The sequence below is a fragment of the Equus caballus genome, chromosome 9 (assembly GCF_041296265.1).
Source record: "Equus caballus isolate H_3958 breed thoroughbred chromosome 9, TB-T2T, whole genome shotgun sequence".
Lineage (NCBI taxonomy): Eukaryota > Metazoa > Chordata > Mammalia > Perissodactyla > Equidae > Equus > Equus caballus.
The window spans coordinates 96,717,170-96,737,933 of record NC_091692.1 but is presented as its reverse complement, the minus strand read 5'-3'; the positions used below and the strand labels follow the sequence as shown (position 1 = coordinate 96,737,933).

At 60.3% G+C, this 20,764-nt stretch overlaps 1 protein-coding gene across 17 annotated transcripts in view; it reads left to right on the top strand.

Moving 5' to 3' along the window:
- LOC102148307 (maestro heat-like repeat family member 5) overlaps positions 1-20,539 on the top strand; it is a 44,106-nt gene extending 23,567 nt beyond the window's left edge. For 6 of the 17 annotated variants that reach the window (XM_070221968.1, XM_070221960.1, XM_070221967.1 and 3 more), the window contains 15 exons: positions 3,485-3,620; positions 3,774-3,868; positions 5,132-5,281; positions 6,100-6,254; positions 7,346-7,490; positions 7,804-7,988; positions 8,344-8,481; positions 8,667-8,778; positions 9,033-9,176; positions 9,718-9,894; positions 10,993-11,148; positions 13,172-13,294; positions 19,388-19,490; positions 19,749-19,823; positions 20,338-20,539. In XM_070221968.1, the coding sequence (XP_070078069.1) occupies positions 3,485-3,620; positions 3,774-3,868; positions 5,132-5,281; positions 6,100-6,254; positions 7,346-7,490; positions 7,804-7,988; positions 8,344-8,481; positions 8,667-8,778; positions 9,033-9,176; positions 9,718-9,894; positions 10,993-11,148; positions 13,172-13,294; positions 19,388-19,490; positions 19,749-19,823; positions 20,338-20,438 (1,995 nt within the window). In that variant the 3' untranslated portion in view covers positions 20,439-20,539. Of the gene's footprint in view, positions 1-3,484; positions 3,621-3,773; positions 3,869-5,131; positions 5,282-6,099; positions 6,255-7,312; positions 7,491-7,803; positions 7,989-8,343; positions 8,482-8,666; positions 8,779-9,032; positions 9,177-9,717; positions 9,895-10,992; positions 11,149-13,171; positions 13,295-15,843; positions 17,105-18,367; positions 18,461-19,387; positions 19,491-19,748; positions 19,824-20,337 lie in introns of those variants that run through there. The other 11 variants (XM_070221963.1, XM_070221957.1, XM_070221955.1 and 8 more) reach the window with 5 other exon arrangements.
- Positions 20,540-20,764: the final 225 nt, after the last annotated feature.

Below are 20,764 nucleotides of genomic sequence, written 5' to 3'. Positions count from 1 at the left end.
GAGACGGCCCGAATCTTGTCGGGAGGAAACGGCGGACAAACCCAAATGACCTGTCTGTACTTTTCCAAAATGTCAGTGTCGAGAAAGACAAAGAAAAGCTGAACTATTTCAGATTAAAGGAGATTAAAGAGCTAAGACAACTAAGAGCGATGCAGGATCCAGAACCAAGAAAAAAAAGACACGTGCGGGTGTGTGTAGGATCGTACTGGGGCAGCTGATGACATTTACATGTGGACTAAGCGTTGACACTGGTACCGTGTCAATGATCGGCGTTAACTTTTCTGATTTGGATAACTGCACTGTGATTATGTAAGTAAATGCACGCTGAAGTATTTGGGGTAAAACTCCCCGATGTCTCCTGTCCGGGAGAGACAGGGAGGGAGGGAGGGAGGGCGCAGAAGGAAAACGCAAGTGAGGCAAAGTGTAAGCAATGGGAAAACCCACAGAAGGGGCACAGGGAATTCTCTGAGCTGTTCTTGCAACTTTCTGGAAGTTTGAAATTATAATAAAATAAAAAATCTAAAAGTAGAGATAGCGGACTGGGACAGTCCGCGTTGAGAAGGTGGTGTCTGAGCAGAGACGAGGTCGGCAGCCAAGGCTGCAAGGCGGCGCCCGTGGGGCTGGACGGGAGAGGCCGGCCCAGAGGTCGGCACTGCCAGCCCTCCCGTCGCACCTTGCAGGCTCTCCTAAAGACCTCAGCTTTTTGGACAGAGAGAAATGGGGAGCCACTGCAACACTTCCAGAGGCTCCCTCTGGCTGCTGAGTCAAGAACGGACTGAGGGGGGTGAGAGCAGAAGCCAGGAGACCCCGGGCAGGAGGCTGCTGAGGGAGTCAGGCGAGGAGACGCCGACGGGACGCCATCAGTGCTCGTGGCGTTGGTGGTCAGATTCTCCGTATAGTTTGACGGTAGAGCCAACAGGAAATTCCGATGGGTGGATATGAAATGTTGGAAAAGGATAACCCCAAGGATTTCACCCTAAGTAACTGGAAACATGGAGCTGCCACCAGCTGTTAGGGTGATATCTGCCACTGGGACACGTCCTTAATGGGGGCCGGGGTGCAGACCAGTTCACTGTTGGGCTTGCTGGGATGAGATGTCTGACAGGCACGCAAGTGGGGGTGCTGAGCAGGCGGGTGGATACGCCAGTCTGGAGGTGAGCGGAGAGGTTCAGGTTGGAGATATGACTTTGCCTGTGAGCCTAGTTTAACTTTTCAAAAAGGCACCCAATAATGTATTTATCGAATGAAAGAATTCACGAGTGAAGTGAAAGACTTGAAGGCACCCCTAACTGGATGAGGTGTCCTGGGGCTTTAGCTTTGTTCCCGGAAGCTGGAGGGAGCAGGACCCACACAGTGGCAAGGACAGGCCTGCCGCACTCCCTCCCTCGTGGGGAGACCGATCCCAGGTGCACACAGGCCAGGCGGGAAGGTTGCGCCCTCCCTCCCCGGAGCAGGGCCCTCCTCTGTCCCCACTCCCCTGTGGCCCTCACGAGACTAAGCCCAGTCCCATGACACTCATTTCAGCCTGCGTGGGCCCAGCCTCAGGGCCGCTTGCTGCAGAGGTCCCAATCTGACCTCCACATGCAGCAGTTCCTGCCTAAGTCCAGCCCGTCTCACACACTCCCTGGGCCTCTGAGGCCAGACGCTCAGAGGAAACACTGCAGAAGCCCCCCCAACTCCCCCCAACCCTTGGGTTGTGAAGATTGCAAGGGGACGTACAAGTTTTTTACACTGCTTTATTGAAGTAAAATTGGCATATGATAAAGTGCAAAAATCTTCCGTGGACAGACCAGTGACTTTTTAAAAATAAATGTATCGAGATTTACATTTCCAGCATCTCAGAAAATTCCCTTGTTTGTGCCTCTCTCATGTCACTACCCACCGCCTCCCGTGCAGCCAATAACTGGCATCAGTCTTACTCTCCCACTATAAACAGCTCTAACGGGGGCAGAACACACAAAACACCTGACTTCGGATGGTGCCAAGACGCAGCGCAGGACTGCGAGCCCTGGAATATGGAGAACGGACGGGGGCCCACGATTGTGCCAGCTCTCTGCCTGAAGGCGTTTTCTGGGCTAAAGCCCTGGGAGGAGGCTCCAAGGCTGCTGAGCTGAGGAGGCAGAGACGGGAATCCAGGAACACAGCGGCAGCTGGGGTCTGGGGGGCGAGTCCTGGAGAGGGGGCGGCAGTAGAGAGGAGGAGCTCCAGAACCTGCACAGGGTACTCCTGGGTCTTCAACTGAAGACTGAGTAGCACATATGCAGGGCGAGACTTTGTGAAGCTGTCAAAGGACAACTGGAGTTCACAGAAAGCCAGGAGATGCTAGATTTCCGACTATTCCAGAATCAAATGTCCCCACCCCACAAACATCCCATAAGAGCCATCCCTCAGGAGCAGGGTTCCTCCAGGCCCAGTGTCAAGGCTGCTTTCAATGTGCCCTAACGAAAACCCTACACCCAAACCTCCAAAGCATCAGTTAGCTGCCCACCAGAACAAATGCCATAGAACACTGACAGTGTTCAGTGTCCAATAAAAGATTATTCGACGTAGTGAAGAAGGAGCAACATTCACCTTTGATTAGGAGAAAAACCAGCCAACAGAAGTAGACACAGAAATGCCAGAGGTGATGCAATGAGGAGACAAAACTTTAAGACAGCTATTATAAACATGTCCAGAATTTAAAGGAAAATATGAACACAATAAAAAATAGATATGAAATACCAATAGATTAATGGTAACTGGAAAAAAGAGACCAACGGAAATTCTAAAAATTGTAAAATACAATATCTGAAATGAAAAATTCAATGCGTTGGTTTAACAGAAGACCAAACATTGCAGAAGAAAATATCAGTGAACCTGGAAACAGGATGATAGAAAGTGAAGCATAGAGAGGAAAAAGTAAGACTAGGGGCGGAATAATCAAAACCTCAGTGACTTCTGGGGCACAATCAAATACACCTGGAGTCCCAGAGAAAGTGGTGAGAGGAGAGGGCCAGGGAGAGAGAGCTGAAGACACAACAGCTGGAAATTTTCCAGTTTGATGAAAAATATAAACCCATCGCTCCAAGAATATCAGTGAACCCCAAGCAGGACAGACGCAAAGAGAACCACATCAAGGCATCTCACAGCAAAAACTGCTGAAGAACAAGGAGAGACAGGAAAAGCTTAAAGCAGCCAGAAGAAATAAACACGTACGTACACACGCGTGTACACGTGACCCAGGGAAACACCCGCAGGAACACCACCGCCTCCTCCTCAGAGGCGATACCACGCCACCTTCCACAGACGACACAGCCGGGGTCCGAGGCAGAGGGCTTTCCTAGAGCCAGGGCCAGGGCCCTGTGCAGACGCCGACCTGGCGCCTCGCCCACAAGCCGCCTCGCCCCCCCCCCGGGGAACAGACAGAGAGTTAGCGAGTTGGGAGGAGGCCTGGACGTGGTGGGAGGGAGCCAGGCCGGGCCTGCTCACTGCCCGCTCTCCCCAGGAAGAGGCCATGCCCTCCATGCTGGGCCACCAGATAGGCCTGCTGACATTGCTGTGGCGGGACAAGGACAAGGCCACCCAGAGCCGCTCCCGCCAGTGTGTCTGCCTCCTCCTCCAGCTCCTGATCCAGCAGAAGGGTGAGCTGTGGGCAGGGCGGAGGCGCAGGGTGGGCCCACTCTTCCCTGGGGACTGGCCCGGCCCCGCGGCTTCTCTGGGCCTCCCTGGAGGTCTGGAGAGGAGGGGTCGCGCCCGAGGCTGCGGCAGGCCCCCGACCGAGTGTCCCGCAACAGGGAGCACAGCGGAGTTCACGTATCTGAACAAAATGAGGAGCTTTGAAGTCAGGGCCCACAGAGAGTCGGAGACGAGGTTCTTCAATCTGGTGAAGGTGGGGCCCATGCGAGCTGGGCCGGGGGGGTCGACAGGCGCACAGAGCCCCAAAGTGCCCAAGATCATGGGACCCAGCTGGTCCACCCGCTCCTCTGCCCACTCTACGGATGGGGCTGACCGAGACCCCATGGGACCTGCAGGGCGGGGGCAGACCAGGTAGAGCCAGGACCCCGAAGTTCTTCCCTGGGAAAGCGCCCTGTCTCTCTTCCCCTTCAAGTCCCACCCCGCACCCTGCCACCTCTGATTCGGAGGGTGCCTGGGCCCCCCTGGAACGGCGAGTCTAGGGTTCATGCTGACATCTTCAGAACCTCCTTTCTCAGCCCCCTCACTCCTTCTGGCCTCTCCTTTGTGACTCCTCACTAGGGTGACAACCTAGGTTTGCTGGGACTTCGCCTCAGTCCCAGGCAAGCAGGCCGGCTGTCTCCCTTGTCCTCCGCCCACCCTCCCTCGCACGTGGTCTTCTCAGGTTCAGCCCTCCCCTCGTGCAGGACTGGGAGTCAAGGGTTTGGGTTTGACTCCAAGCTCTGCCCCTAACTGGCTGGGTGGCTTGGGTAGGCCATTCAACTTTTCTGTGCCTCAGTTTCCCCCCCTGCCAAGTGAAAGTCGCTGAGCCTGATGTCCAGCCTGCTCTGGGGACAGGCTGTGATAAAAGCAGAGACACCTCTGCACAGATGGTCTTCCCCTGGGAATCCCTCCAGGGGGCCCCAGGTCCCCCAGAAACAGAGCCTGGGACGGGAATTCCTGTGCAGTTTGCTGAGGCCGGGGACCTGTTCCAGGAGGAGGGCGTAGGGAAGCAAGAGGCGGGGAGTGTGCGCTCAGCCTGACCCACCACGAGGCCTGCAGCGCGGAGCTGCTCCCCCCTTGGGGCGGGGCAGGGCTCCTGTCCCTCGAGGCAGGCACTGGCTGCAGGCTACGGGTGGGGGGCGCCTGACCTCCTGGGCAAGGCTGCTTGCTCCCATTGTCCCCAGAGCAATTCTCCAGAGAAGGGGCAGCTGTGAGCCTACGGCGGCCACACTTTCAGCCACTGGGCCATGACCCATGGCCTGTGGAGGCAAGCTCTGCAGGGCACCAACAGCCTGTTGGGGGCAGGGGGATCAAGCTGGCCCTTCTGGGGTTCCTGTACGTCTGTGCACCTGGTATTTGTTCTGTCTCTGGGTCAGAGCAGTGCCTCTCAGCCCCCCAAGCCCGCACTGGGGAAAGCCTGGAAGGCTGCTGACCAGGGAGGTCCCCTCGGCCCCTCAGTCCAGCCCCGTTGGCACAGGCCTTGGACGAGAACCTGACGGTGGCCCAGCACACGCAGCTCATCCTCACGCTCCTGCACGAGCTCTGCAGCCGCAACCGCCTGCGCTGCGACCTGGCCGCACAGCTGCTCCTCCTCATCTTCGAGGACCACAGCATCAAGCCGGAGCAGGTGGGCCCTGCGCCTGAGGCCTGCGGGTGCAGCCCTCTCCTCGGTGTGCCGAGTGCCTCCCTGCAGGCACTGGGAGGACCTGCTGGGCAGGGAGGGGGTTGAGGGGAAGCAGGATGGCCACGCGTCAAAAGCTGCCCGTGTGCGTGTGCGCCACACCTCTTTACGGAGCCCGCCCGGAGGCAGTGGGTCCTGAGGATGCTCCTGGCCTTCAGCCCTGGACAGCCCTGCCTCCAGCTGCCCGAAACAGCACCGCCCTGTCAGCAAGGATGAGCCTCGGCGGTGCCCCAGCGTCCCTGGTTCACCCCTCCTGTCCGACTGGCTCCCCTCGAGGTCCCAGGGCCCTGCCGTGGGCAATCGGGGTGACACTCTGCCTCATTCACAGCTGGGTTCAGCGGGAGAGAGAGAAATCGCTCCCCTCGTCCAGGATCTGACTGCCCTCAGTCTGGCTCGAACAACCCAGTCCACGACCCACATGGACACTCACGTTCCACAGGGGCTGCCAGGCCTGGTCAACTGCCCTGGCCCCACGGGGTTGATTCCCATGTTCACATGGACAAAGAGAGGTGGAGCGAGGCCGTGGCAATGGCAGGGGCAGCACCAGCCTGAGCCGAGAGGCCTCTCCCCCGCGCTGTCCCCAATGTGTCCTACATGTGTCCAGATACCTCGTCTTGCCGCAGGGATCACACAGGGGTCAGGCTGTGGGCAGAGGAGACCAGATGCCCTCACGGAGGAGGTGGATGGCCACCCCAGCAGGGGATGCGAGCAGGAGCTGGAGGGGCTGCCCTGAGGCCCTCTCCCGCCCACCCATCCCTGCACAGGTGGCCGAGATCCTGCAGGGCCTGTTCCTGAAGCTGCCGTGTATCATCTTCAAGAACATCCTGCAGACCATGATGAAGGCCGTGACCATGCTGGGCACCCAGCACACCCAGGAGACAGTCGAGGTGCTGCTGTCCCTGTGCCACCCTTCAGAGAGGTAGGTCATCCATGACCCAAACGTGAACACCTGTCCATCATCCGTGGTCAGTCCTCCCAGGCCACAGACACTTCCTGGATGGACTCCGTTCCTGGAAGGGCAGAAGTGTGCTTGAGCTTCGGCCTAACTCCCTCCTCCTTGCTAGACTCCAAAGCCAGGGCCAGTGGCGTCCCCAAGGACGTCCCAGGCTGAGGGGGTTAGTGGAGGGTCCAGCAGTTCCAGCAGGAAGGAGGAGCTTTCAGCATGGAAGGGCCCTCAGACTCAGAGAGCCCCTGGAGGCCAACCTGCAGGGGGCCAGAGGGCAACTGGGTGACCTGACAATACTACACTGCCCCAAAACAGCTCCGACCAGCACCCCAGGGTCCCAGGCACGCACAGTCCCAGCTGCCCCTCTGGGTGGGGTTTCCCAGCTGTGTTTTGTGGACTGCAAACTGAGGACCAGCAGTGTCTCCCGGGAGCTCCTTATAATGCAGTCTCAGCTCCCGGTGGCTGAGTCCGAAGCCGCGTTCTCACCAGGCCCAAGCGGTGAGCGTGGGCTCTGAAGTCAGTGGGGCTGGAGGACCACGGCGTCTCCCGGAGCATCTCAGGGAGCATCGGCCCAGCACGGGGCCCCAGGCCTTTGACAGGGAGCAGGGACTTCTCAGGGACACAGATCCACAAGCACCCCTCCTACCCCAGGGAGACACACCCTCCACACTTCTGGCTCTGCGGGGCTCATTCGGTCCTTGGGTCGCGGAGGAGTGAGCTCTGCTGGGGTTGGAGCCCCACTTTATGAGTGAAGAGACAGGCTAGGGAAGGACAGGGTTTGCTCGGGGTCACATGGCGAGGAGGTGTGAAGAGGGAGCGAGTGCCAAGGTCAGGGAAAGCCAGCCCACTCGCAGAGCTTGGAGCAGAGTCCTCAGCCCTGCTGGTCATCAGGATACAGCCTCCTGGACCCCCCCAGATGGAGGGGTTCACATTCCTAGGGGGCCTGGCCACTTCTACTTTAACGTGTGTGGCAGGCCATCCTGCTGTCCTGGGGGTCATGTCCTGCTGGCCCCTCCACCCCTTGTGGTCAGCCAGCTGGTGGGACCGGACTCCCTGCCTCCCAGGAAGGTCATACCCCTGTGGACAGCCCTGGCCACCAACAACCGGCTGGCCCGCAAGGTCATCACCCTGCTCTACATGAAGCTGAAGCTGCGACCCCCTAAAGAGCTTGTCAGGCTCCCCGAGCAGGCACAGCTCATTTCCCAGCTGGTGAGCAGCCCCACACCCCTGTGTCCCCACCCAGGTCCCCCTCGGCAATGGCGTCGTCATTCAAGGGTCCCATGGGGTGCCAGGGTGACATGGTGGAGGTTCTCAGCAAAAGCCAAGGGCTCCGGGTGCTGAGCCCCAGGGTGGGGCCAGAGCCACTGGGATTCTCCTGGCCCCAGCCAGGTGACAGGCAGTGGAGCCTGGGGGCAGGGCAGCCCTGCAGCTGCTGCTCTCAGCTCCTCTGCTCAGTAGAGCCAGGCCCTGTGCAGGGACCAACATGGTGCCCCGTCTGGCCCTGCTCTGGCACCTGCTGCAGGCCCTGGGCACCATTTACGAACTCCTCTACGTCCGGGAGTACAAGGCCACAGTACGCTGGGCCTTTGCCGGCATCCTCCTGGGCCTGCTCACACAGCTCCACTATCTGTTTGAGCTGGACGCGGTGGAGGGCCTCTCCGACTACCAGGAGGACATCCTGGAGGCGAGGACCCTCAGCCCCTGCAGGTGAGACGCGTGACCAGGCCTGGGGGCCCAGCCCCCTCAGGGGACCCCAACTCCCCCTCTTTCTGGTTCTTCCCACATATCCATGGAACCCCTGGTGGGCTGAGAGCTGGGGACCCAGAAAGGACTGAACTCTGGCCCATCCGGGGGGCTTGCAGTCCAGAGTGCAGCACAGGGGGAGGAGCAGCCAAGAGTTTCCGGGAGTGGACCCTGAGAGAGAAGGAAGCCAGAAGGCTCCGCTCACCCGGCCCACGTGGTAGAGAGCAGGTTGGCGTGCAGACACCGACCTCGTGCTGCAGATGGGGAACTGGGCCCCTTACCCCAACTCACCTCCTCTAAACACCCCCACTTGTCCCAGGACTTGCCTGGAGGCCCTGAAGGGTCTCTTCTGGACCACCAACTACTGGGAGGTGTTCGCCGAGCTCAAGCTGCTGAGGGGCTGGGAGCTCTTTGAGCACCTGGAAACCTACACAGAGGGGGTGACCCTCTTGGCCAGGTAAGCACCAAGCGCCAAACTGCAGCCCTGATGGGACCTTTCCTGCACCCCACACTGGGACCCTGCACTCCAGATTCAGTTGCCTGGACCATGGCCCTGAGTAAGCAAGGCCTGTAGGGGGAGGGGGTTACCCTGGCCAAGACAGAGCCCTCAGGGCCCCCACGCCTGCCTCTTCCATCTGACAGGGCCATGGCCCACTACGACTGTGAGGTCAAGGCTGTCTTGGGGCAGGCGGTCATCTCCCTGAAGAGCTCTGAGGAACGGGACAATATCGTGGCCATCCTCATCATCACAGAGGTCAGCCCCTCCTCGACCCCACCCCTGCCCCTCACCAGTGCCCTCTGGCACTTAGGAAGGAGGTCAGAGAACTGGACCTCCATTGCCCCCCCTCCCATATAAAAGCATCCTAGCTTCTGCCTTCCACACCGGACCCACTCACCGTCTGAAAGTGCTTTCTTACGTCTAACCTCACCATCTCACGCTGTGCTGTAGGCCAATTCTCCCTGGCAGCCGTCATTAACTGGTGGGCTGACTGTGCTGACCCTGTTCAGTTTCTCAATAGCCAAGAGCTCACCCAGTACACGTCTCGGAAAACCATGGACAATTTCCTGAACCTGGGCCTGAACAACCCCAACCAGCTGGTGCGGGCCATGAGCCTGAAGGGCCTGAGCAGTATCCTGATGCACCCTAAGAAGGTGAGAGGAGGAGATGCCCACTCCTATCCCAGGAAGACTTCAGGGAGGAGGCGGCATTTGAAAAGAGCCTCCACAGCGGGTTGAATTGGACAGAGAAGGCAAGTCAGGCCCGGGGCAGGTGAGGGAAGGAGTGTTTGGGAGACCCTGCTCCTTGCATATGACTGAGGGTCCTACAATTTCTGAGCTGGAGGAAGCTCTGAGGTCAGCCACTTTGGCCTCCTTTCCAGGTAGGACTCCCTTACCCAACAGCGTGCCTGCCAGGTGGTCCTGTTCGTGCTCCACCTGGCATCGGAGGACTCACACTGGGCTGGACAGGGCCGTCCTTCCTCCTCCTGCCCTTTGGGTCTCCTAGAACACATCTGTGCTCCATGGCGCCCCAAGGGCTGGGTCTGAGACCCCTGCTGAGCATCAGAGGGAGGCAGGAAAGGGAAGGAGAGGCAGCCTCAGTCGGGCTCAGCGGAGGAGGTGGTGCTGGTGGAGAACCGGGGAGAGCATTTCCGAGGGCGCAGGGCAAGCAGGGGGCCGCGGCGTCTCCCCACAGGTGGTCCTGCTTCAGAACTGGCTGGTCGGGCTGCTGGACAGCTTCCTGAAGCCTGAGCCCAGGGACCTCATTGGCCTAATGGAGATCCTGGGCGACATCGTGCACTGCCTGGGCGGGCAGGGTGTTGGCACACTCAGCCTCAAGATCGCCCAGCGCCTGCTGTCACTGTTCGAGCACGTGAGCCACAGGGCGCCCCAGGCCCCACGCCTGCACAGCTCCCCGCCCAAGCCTGGCAATCAGAGCAGCTAAAGCTGCAACCTGCCCCCCCCCATCACCACCACCTGGGGGTTTGTGGGACAAGTCCACAGGTGGCGCCCAGGGGGAACCGTGCCCTAGGAAGGAAGGTTGCGTGAGGCCCATGGGCTGCCTCAGAAATAAGCATCCCCAAGCCACATGGGGACACTCAGAGGGCCTGGGGTCGGGGGTGGCGGCTAGGGTTGGGGAGAGGGCAGGGGGACAGTTTATGTTTAGAAAGATGCAGGTGGTCCTGCCATGTCAGCAGCCATGTGGAAAATGGAAGGCAAGCCTGGGGCCGGGTAAACGGCTTGAGGGGCTGTGGGTAAACCAGGCGAGGTGAGGGTGGTGGGGCAGACAGGCTGGGGTGGACCTCGGGGGTGGCTGGGCCACTGGCGGGGGGCGGGCTGAGCTGTAGTTGGGGTGTTGGAGGTGGGAGAGGGAGGCTGCACCCCTGGAGGTGAGGGAGAGCAGAGGGTGAGGCCCTCGGGGAAGCAGACAGCTTCCGTTTGCCCGGGTGTCCCAGACCTGCGGTGCGGCCTGCCAGAGCTGTCAGGGAAAGGCTACTTGGGGCCGGAGGAGTAGAAGGACAGCCCAGGGACATAGGCACACTTGTTGACCCTTTTCACAAAAGGTGAAACTGAGTCACGCACTAAAGGAGACTGCCCAGGGCTGCAGAGCTGGGAAGTGACAGATCTGGCACAGAGTCTGCTGGGAGTGGCAGAGGGGAGGAGACCGGGGAGAAGCGGTCGGCCCAGGAGAAGCCTGCACATGCGGAGGGGGTGGCAGAGGGGCAGGGACAACCAGGAGAGAAGGCAGTGGCCCGTGTGAGAGGCTGATGCGGCAGGTGCTGGGGGCGACCCGGGCAGCAGGGTCAGTGGAGTGGTGGGTGAGGTGGCCGGCTCTGAGCTGAAAGGGGCGGATGTGAGGCCAAGTGGGCAGGAGGAAGGGGCCAGATGCGGTGGTGGTGGGCAGCGCGGGAGGCAGCTCCAATGGGCAAGTGTCGCCCAGCTGAGGGGTGGCCGGCACGTCCGTCCACAGGCCCAGGGGGACGTGCGTGCGGGGGCCATCTTCCTGTATGGAAGTGTCATCTACAGCGGTGGCAGGAAGCTCCGGCCGGCGCTCCGGACCCACGCCTGGCACGCCCTGGTGCCCCTGCTGCTGCACCTGGGCGACTCCTGCCCCCAGGTGGTCACGGTGAGTGTGCAGCAGTCTGGACGGTGGGCACAGCCGGGGGGCAGGTGGCCGGGCGGAGGCGGCTCTGGAGCACCCAGCCCAGTGAGGAGACCAGCGCCAGGTGGCCACGTGGGGAGGGCCAGACCTGGCCTTGCAGGTAGGCTGCAGACAGAGCCCAGGAGAGGCCACACCGCCCCAGGCTCTCCCGCTGTCCAGGACCCTGGGTTCAGAGGCCTCCCCCAGCACGTGCACACACACACACACACACACACACACACACAGAGTCAGCCTCTGGAGCCTGGCGCTCAGGCCCTTCCTGCTCCCCCTTTCCCAGCGGTGGTGCAGACCACGCCCTGCTGAAGGGCCCCCACCACCCGGGAGAGGCACAGGTTAATTCCCACCAGGGATTCCCAGGGGCAGCCCTGTACTACCAGCCGTTTCCCAGGCCTGGGTTTCCTAGGTCACACCTCCCATCTCCTGGAGTGCCCCTTCTCATCTCTGCACAGGGAGCACCTGCTTCTCACTTGAGATCCCCTGCAGGTGCCTCCTCCTCAGGGAAGCCTTCCAGGCTTCCACCCCCACCCACAGGCCAGCGTGATGTCCCGTTGGTCCTGGGCACCCACTCTCTGTTCAGACTGCTCCTCCTCCATGGCCTCAAGGGCCTGTCCCCTCCCCACTGTCCTCTGGTCCCCTGCCTCCTTTCTGCTTGTGCCCCAGATTCATCAGACCCAAGAGCCTGCTGACCCATCTCTGGTGGCCCCACTTGGCTGGGAACCCCCATGCCAGGGAGGGGGTCTGCCTCAGGGCCAGGTCTGCAAGGCCAGCCCTTAGCCCCGAGCCTGCCATGAGGCAGCTGCTGAGTGAATGTGTGGCTGAATGAACGGATAGATGGAAGGGTGGATGGGAGACCAGGATGAGGCAGGGGTGCCTCCAGGAGGGAGACTGACAGATACGGCCAATAAATTCAGAAGGAAAAGAGGGCTGAGGTAATAAGGGGAGGCTGTCTGGGGGAGGCGGGCCTCTAACCAGGCCTCAGAAGCTGCAGTCTTGGGGTAAGCTGCCCAGAGGCCAAGGGCCTCCTAGCGAGGGAGGGTGGGGTGTCCTCTGAGCTGAGGGATGGGCAGGAAGGTGAGGGTGGGCATGGCTTGAGGCGGCGGGGGGCGGGGGGACAGAAGGTCCTCCTGATCAAGCCTTGTCATAGGTGCTGGAGAGAAGGAGCACAGTCTCCCAGGGGACAGAGGCTTGAGCCCAGAGCACCCTGGAAGGGCGGACTCAGGAGGCTGACGTTTGGGAGAGTGAAAACCGAGCGGGCCAGTTCTGATTCAGCAAGGGAGGGAGAGGCCAGGCTTGGGATGGGGCTGTCTTTATCAGCTCGGCCGCTGCAGCAACATGCCGCAGACACGGTCACAGAGGCCAAGGTGGCGGGCAAGGCTGGGTCCCGGTGGGGCCTCTCTCCCTGGTGTGTAGACGGCGTCTCCTCACATGATCGTCCCTCTGTGTGTGTCTGGGTCCTGATCTCCTCCTCTTATAAGGACACCAGTCAGCCTGGGTCAGGGCCGCCCTGTGACCTCACTTACTTTCATCACCTCTGTGAAGACCCTGCCTCCACAGAGTCACGTCCTGAGGTGCTGGGGGTTAGGACTCAGCACACGCATCCTGGAGAGACGCAGTGCTGCCCGTCACGGGGACACAGAGCCTCTCTAAAGGTGTCCCAGACCAGGGGCATGGGGGTGCTGTGAGCGAGGGACTAGTGCCTTGGGGTTGGGAGGGAGGCCCTGGTGACACTGGCCTCTCTGGAGCCTTTGTGTGAGTTGGAGCAGGACAGCCACAGGCTTGAGGGTGAAGTCGCTGTTTGGGGGTACAGCTCCCCTCCAGGGCACATGCTGGCTGCACGGCCCGGACACAGCTGGGAGTGGGGTCCTTGCTGGGCTGGGCCGCTCGATGGCCCTGGGACAGCAGGCTGCAGGAGCCACTGTTCCCGGGGGTCTGCCCAGGAGGGCCTGATGACAGGGAGGGTGGTGACCCATGCCTCTTGGCCTCGCAGAAGACCAAGTTCACCTTCCTGCGCTGCGCCATCTTGCTGAAGTGGGAGTTTCGGAAGGAGCTGTTTGGCAGGTTGGCCTGGGGCAGCGGCCTGGGCGCTGAGAACGACATCTTTATCTACATGGTGAGATGCTGGCTCCCCCCAGCACCCTCTCAGGCGCCCCTGGATGGGGAGGGGGAGACGCTGGAACCCCCTAAGTGGTATCTGACTTGGTCCTGCGGGTGTTTAAGTGCCCGCTCTGCGCGGGGCTGGCGACTTCAGCCTCTGGGAGGGAGGCATCCTCCCTCAGCAATGGAGCGCAGGGCCTCCAAGGTGGGCCATGCGGGAGACCACCCCTACCGTGTGCCTGCACCCATGCATGTCCCGGTGCAGACAGGGGGACGGTCCTTTAGTTACCAGAACCAGGAATGGGCCAAACTTCAACCCGCAGACACCCCTGGGCCCATGTCCCCCACCAAGGAGATGTGGACGGAGGTGGGTGTGGAACGGGGTGGTGTGAGCAAGAAACCCCACAGCTCTGTTTTCTAGCAGCCAATTTATTTCTGACTCCCGTCGCTCACTCTGCCAAAGAGTGGAGCAGGCCTGCGGTCCCCGAGCTAGGATGCCTCCAGCGACTGCGACCCAAGTCCCAGATTCTCCCTCAGCTTGACCGAGGGCGTGGGCGGGCCCAGCACCCCTGGGCCCCACCGGGTCTTGTCGAGGTTCGAGGGCGGGGGGCTCCTTGCCCAGGCTGGGAGATGGCGAACGTTTCCTGGGGGTGCTGCCCAAAGGTGGGGGAGGGCTGCCTTCTGTTGGAGTGAAGGTCCCAGGGGAGAGGGCAGCCCTCTCAGGGCAGTTGTGAGCACAGCGTCCCACATGGGCGCCGCCTTCCTGGGTGGGGTTGGGAGACAGCCGGGGTGCCTCGGCTCTGAGTCGCCTGTTTCGGTCCTTCAGCCGCTCTGTGTTGGGTTCTTTGTCTTTTGCTTAGAAACGTGTATGAGCCGTGAAATCTCCCTGCGACCCGGGTCTGGGTCCTTGGCCAGTTATTTGTCCTGCAGCTGTTTTTGTCCAGTTTGTGACTTGTCCTTTTACTTTGCTGATGGTCGCTCTGGTGTGCAGAACGTTCAGACTTTAAAGTAGCCAAATGAACGGCTTCTCCGCGGTTCGTGCTTTTGGGTCTGATAGGAAATTCGCCCCCGCTCGGTGCAATCGCACTCTTGCCGGGAGTGGTCCCCGAGACCGGCCTGCAAAGACTGATTGGGGGTGAGTTTGGCTGTGCCTTTCGACTCTGGTGCAGAGCCGAGCTCCTTGCCCATGGGAAATGGGACGCTGGTGACCCAGCGCACATAGTGGCACCACATGTACTCAAGCTGTCCCCCGTGGTGGATTACGGTGATGTGCCAGCCGAAGCACAGACCCTGGGGGCCCAAGGGGCTGCTGCACTCAACCCCTCATGGCCGTGGTGGTGACTGTCACTGTCCTGTATCCATCAGGATCCATGCAGGGGACAGACAGCCCAGGGTCATGTGAGCAGGGAAGGGTCAGTATAAAGGATTATTAACCTCAGCAGAAGATTGGAGCTAGAAGGGGTTGGCCGATAGTAGAAAGAACTCTAGAGGATGTAGCAAGAGCAGGAACAACAGGTGGGCACAGGGCGGTAGCACAAGTGACACAGTGTACTGTGACGTGACATGGAATAGCCACGCCTACTCAGCTGAGCTAAGTGTCCGGGTGAGGGCCCCTCTTGCCCAGGTGAGGGCCAGGCCTCCTTAGAGCTGAGCCGCGACTCGCTCAGGAGCAGAGAAGTCTGTGTGGAGGAGAAATTGCTGGAAATAAGCTCTCTGAGATGCCAGGACAAGTGACACCCATAGGGAGATGGCACAGGAGACCCTGCTGCAAAACTGCCCCAGGGGAGGCCGGGGAAGAGCCGCTCCCACTTCATGGTGCTGGTCGCTGTGCCCTGCGGGGCTGAGTGCTGGAGCAGCCGGATGCGTGCAGGGCCCCGGCGCTAAGGAAGCCGCCCCGTGCCGCAGGGGCCTGATGCGGCACAAGCCTGCAAAGCGAGCGTCGGCGCGGGAGGAGAGCCCCTGCCTCCTGCGGTAGCCCTCTGTGGCTGTCCACCGGCGGCACCGTGGGCCATGGGCAGAGGAAGTTGTTCACAGGGCCCAGATCCACTCTCCCAGAGCAGGCAACATGGGGGAATTTGGAGCTGAGAGGCCAAAAAAAATCAGTGATGGGCACGGAAATCTTCCACATTCCATGTGTGTCTGAACTTCTCATTCTATCATCCATGTGTCTTAACCTCACCTTCCTACTTTCCATCTTTTACCTCTGGATGCTGCATTTTGGGTTAGTTTTTCAGATTTATCTCCCAGCTCACTAATTCTGTCTTCATCCATGTGTGACTTTCTCTTAAAACGGTTGCTGACTTTTTCCTATCGATGGCTGTAGTTTTTATTCGGTTTCTCTTCTGTGTCTCTGACAAGCCTGCCGGTTCTTCCTGCACAGCCTTGCGTGCTCTTCTCATGAGCTCCCGTTTTCCCCAAATGTAGTCATTACAAATCCTTATCTGACACACCTGAGGGTCCAGTCTTGCCACTGGTGGTATTTTCTGGCTCTCGCTCGTGCTGGGTTTTCTCCTCATCTATCTTGGCATTTTGAATCACGGGCCTTGCTCTGTGTGTGTCCCACAGCACTGGGACGAGAGGACCCATTGCAGAGTCTCGTGTCTGCTCCCGCCGGGCGTCCCACTGCCGGCATCTAACTGACTTCTCGTCGCCGAGGTCCCAGAGGATGCAGGCGGTGTAAACCCAGCTCCAGATCCTCACGTGGCTCCTGGCCGCGGTTACCGTCCTCAAGAAGCGTTTCTTATCTCTTGCTCCTAAACCAGGCCAAGATGGAGACGACTTCCTTTTGGGCTCTCTGCCTACCCTTGGAGTCTGTCCATTCTGGATTCTGGAGGTGGCTCGTTTATGCCAGAGTCCACGTGTGCCCTGATGGGTCTGCCCACAGGGGTGCCTCAGGCAGCCCGAGTCGATGCCACCTCAACCGGGGAGCCGGCAGGGCCCCAGCTCACTCGCCCATGGTTCTGGGTTCGTCCCGCCACTTCTGCCCTTGGGGTTTCCCTTAGCTAGTCCAGCTAAGGACTCTGAAAGAAATTTATGTTAGAATGTTAACAGATTGTTAATAGATTCATCTCGGAACTATTTCTGGGCATGGGAAGGTGTATGCACTGTCATTTGTATTTTATTTAGTACCCAACTTATCAATCTTATTAATTTATATCTAAACAGTGCACCTGTGAAAACACCAAACAGTCAACATTACGACGTTACATTTGCCCATTACTAAGGCAACTCGTGCATTTCACAGAGTGCATTTCCCTGAACATCTGTTTACATATTGCTTACAAACTTACTGAAATGCCGCTGATCGCTTAACTCAAGGCCTGAGTTTAGCCATCAGCTTCTCCTGACTGTTTTGAGTGCGGCAGACAAGATGCAGACGGCGAGGGCTGGAGCTGGAGGCCGGGCCGCATGTCTTCCCTGCCCCGTCCTCGCTTCACCCTCTTGTTCTTAGGCTCCCCTCCTCCCCGTCTAGACTTCCCTGGGTTTGCAGAGATTTTCCCATTTTGCACCTTCCCAGGATTTCTGTAGTTTTACTCAAAAGAAAATAGTTGCTGTCTCGGGCTGGCCCCGGTTTCAGGGCCTGGTTCTCCACTGACGCCTGTGGCCAGGACTCGGCCAGGTGTTGCTGACAGTGGGGCCCTGTCCGCGGGGATATGTCACTTGCACAGCTGCCACCATGAAGCAGCTCCCGCCACCAGGCCAGCGTCTTTCCCAGACCCCTCCCTCTTCAGGAGCCAGCGCTCCTGCCGCACTCCCGTCTGACACGTGGACCCAACCTGCAAGCCTTATTAAAAGCGCCTTTCATCTGGTGTTTTATCATAATCGAGACGTGGACTATGTATTTTTCACTAGTATTTGAAAATAGGTCATTCACAGCTCTCCACTCGCAGGCCGCCGGCCCCCTGTGGGGCACTGTCGGACCCTGTCCCGGCCTGGGGGCCGCAGGGGGCCGCAGGGCTGACCTGCGAACGGCTGGCTTCTCCCTGCTGCCTGCATTGCACGGTCCCCTCTTCCCAGCCCCGCAGATGGGAGCAGGTTCACGTCAATACCTTATTTTCAAAAATCATGAATACAAGAAACAAAATGTCCATATTTAAACACATTCCCACTTTTAAACGCCAGTAAGATATCAAATACTCTGGGTTACAGTGTCCCTTCTTTTGTGTCACAACCTCCTTTCTGTTTTGTTTCTGTCCACGCCTCTCTTTTGAGCAGCGTTAGGAATTAACTCCCGGCCTGTGTTGGTTTCCGGGGCAGCCCTAACGGAGCGCCGCAAGCCCAGGGACCTGAACCGCAGGCGCTCCTTGTCTCAGTTCTGGGACCTAGAAGTCCAGGATCAAGGTGTCGGCAGGGCCATGCTGCCTCCCAAGGCGCTAGGGAGGACCTGTCGCGTTCATCCATTCCAGCTGCCGGGGGGTCCCCCGGCTGTGGCAGCGTCACCCGGACCTGCACGCCGCGCTCTCCCCGTGCGTGTCTGTCTCTGGGCCCACACTTCCCCTCTGGACGAGGACACCAGTCAGAGTGGATCAGGGCCCACCCACATGACATCACTCACCTGGGTCACCTCTGGAAAGGCTCTGTCTCCAGATAAGGCCCCGTTCTGAGGTCCTGGGGGTCAGGACTCCAATGGATCATTTTCGGGGGACACATCTCAGTCCGTCACTGGCCTGCGATGGAGTCCGCTTGCTGCACAGAGCTGTTACTTCCACGGCCACCCTCGCCGTTATGCGCAGGGCAGGGTGCTCCAGCCCGCCCCGTGGCTGCCCTCCGCTTGCAGTGTCTTTCCTGTGAGCGCTGTCCCTCTGCTTTTCTTCTTTAAACGTCCTTCCTTCTGGCCATGTTAGAATGTTCCAGACCCTTCCTAGTTGTTTCCTTCTCCAAGACGTGGGATCGGCCAGCCTCCTGGGAGGCCTGGTGTCTGAGTGGAAACCGGCTGCAAGCCCTGGGGTCGGCTCTGGGAGGGCTCAGAGGACTGGCGGTGGCCAGTGTCTCTGGTCAGCCACCCAGCGCGGGCACAGAGCAGAGAGGGGTTGTCTGTTTAAGGTCACAAGTTGATGACCAAATTCCTAGCCTGTGTGTTTGTGACAAGAAGGTGACTCCGATCGAGGGTCTGGAGGGAGGACTTCCGTGGCTGCCAAGCTGCCGTGGCTGGAACTGCGGGAGGAAAGAGGGAAGAAGGCAGGTGGGTGGAAAGGCGGCTCTGAGGGTCAGCCCGGCGAGTGGGGAGCCAGAGGGAGGACGGCCCATGGGAGGACCCCACGCTGGGCAGGGGTGGCCTGGCAACAGTGCCCCCACTGTGGAAGCACCCCCATCCCGGTAGACCGTGGCCTGGGTGTAAACACGCAGCGAGCCCAAGGGTCTCTCTGTGAAGTGTGGGGAGTGGCATGGCACTCGTCAGCATTCTAGTGCAGGTGACAGAAGAACCAATTCAAGCGGGCTTCGGGAGTCAAATGAGCTGGTTTATAAGCCTGAAGAGGCTCAGAGGACGCAGCCCCAGGAAAGCTTGACCCAGCAGTTGGAATGAAGCCACCTGATGTGTCCCCTGTCCCGCCTCCTTAGTTTGGCTTTATCCTCGGGTCCTGAGGCTTTCCCTGTCTTCCCCTCTGAGAAGTGGCAGCTGCAGGCCCCTCCTGCTCGCAGCACACACCCTGGAGAACACGCAGCCGAGGAGGCCCCGATCCCGGTGCAGAGGGGCCCACTGGCCCTTCCCCGCACACCGTTGGCTCTGACGGGCCCTGCGTGCATTGCTGAAGCTGGGGATGGGATGGGAACCAGGCACGGGTGGGAGGGGCAGAGGCGACGTCCTGGAGGACATTCAGGACAGTGAGGGAGGGTGGCACACACGGAAGGTCCTGGATCCCGTGACACAGGCTCCCACCTGAGATGGGGTCGAAAAAAGGGGTTGACCTTGTGGAGCCTCGGCTCTGCCAGCCCCTCCCTGCCTCACCCCTGCTGGGGCCCAGCCTCCTGGCCCTGGACCCAGACGGGGGTCCTGGGCCTCCTCCCTTCAGGCCTCGGAACTGCTGGGCTGGCAGAGCCGGGTCACAGAGGCCAGGGAGCCACCTGGGCTGCAGCCCGGCCATGGGCTGCTGTCTCTTCCCCCCACCAGGTAGAGAGCAACTTTGGCAGCTACCACCACTTCCTCATGCAGGCCCTCATGCACCTGAGCAGCCCCCACCACAGCATGAAGCTGGCGGCCATGAGGTTCATCGGTAAGCGTCGGCCCCGTGGCCTTGCGCTCCCATCCCCGGCGCCCACCAGCCTAACTAACCCTCGCCCCGAGCTGCCACCTTAGACAGCTCAGCTCCACGACCCGGGGGCCACTCCAGAAGGGGCAGTGGCGCTGGCCCCACAGGGCGGACAGGACGGGCCCCATCAGCCAGGCTCTGGTCTCCTGTCCACGCCGACTCGCCGGCCACCCTCAGTGGCCGCAGGGACACACGCGCCCTCCACTTCCCTCACTGCCCCAGGAGGACTACTACAGGACTACTTTGCCGACCTCTGCGTCTGCTTGACAAAGAACGACGTGCAGACCCTCCTGACACGTGAGCGGGGCCTCTGCCCTCAGCCCCCGCCAGGCCACCAGGGACGGGGTCTCTCTCCCCTGACACCTGACAGCGTCCCTCTGGCCTGGGGGACTCCCCTCTTCTCCTTGAGACTCGGTTCCACAACAGGCTTGTGACCCCCCCCACACACCCCCCCCCCCCCCACATGGGCTCCTGGGACAGGGCCGTGACCCCTGCCCCTAAGTGCACTCCTCACATGGAAGTCCCGGGAAGGGCCGTGTCTCCCCAGACCAGGGCTCCCTGAGGCAGGGTCTGGTCTCCTCCATCTGGACATTGCTCAGCACCCAGAACAGGCAGCTGGGCCTGGCCCTGAGCCCCACCCAGCCCCGCCCCGCTGCCTGCCCTGCCCCTGCCCCGCCCCACTCGCCTCGCCCCGCCCCTGCTTCACCCCACCCCTGACCCGCCCCGCCCCGCCCCGCCCCTGTCTGGCCCTGGCCTGGCCTGGCCTGGCCTGGAGTGGCCTGCAATCACTCCCTCTGGGTCTCTGCTGCAGACTTCGAGTTGCTCAAGCAGGACCGGGACTCCACGAGCCGCAGATTCTACCGCAGTTTCTTGGACGATGTCATTGAATTGTCCCAGTATGTGACCTACTGAGCCCAGGCTCCCACAGCCGTGCTGTTTGTGTTGTCGTTGTTGTTGTTACATTATGTTGTGTAGTTCTTTCTCTAATAAATGTGACGGAGTTCCCTCTGGCCTCCCTGGGCTATCCGCACCCCGCTGCCACCTCCTCAGCGAGCCCCGGCAGCCTCCCCGACAGCCTCCCCTCCAGACCCAGAAGGTAACTGGCTGTGGGGCCTGAGGGCCCTGCTGGGTGTTTCCTGTGGTGGACATGAGCCAAAAGCTCGCCCTCTGGCCCTGGGCCCAGGGCTTCTGGGATCATCCTTGACACCCTTCCCTGCCTTCACAGGCCGTACCAGATC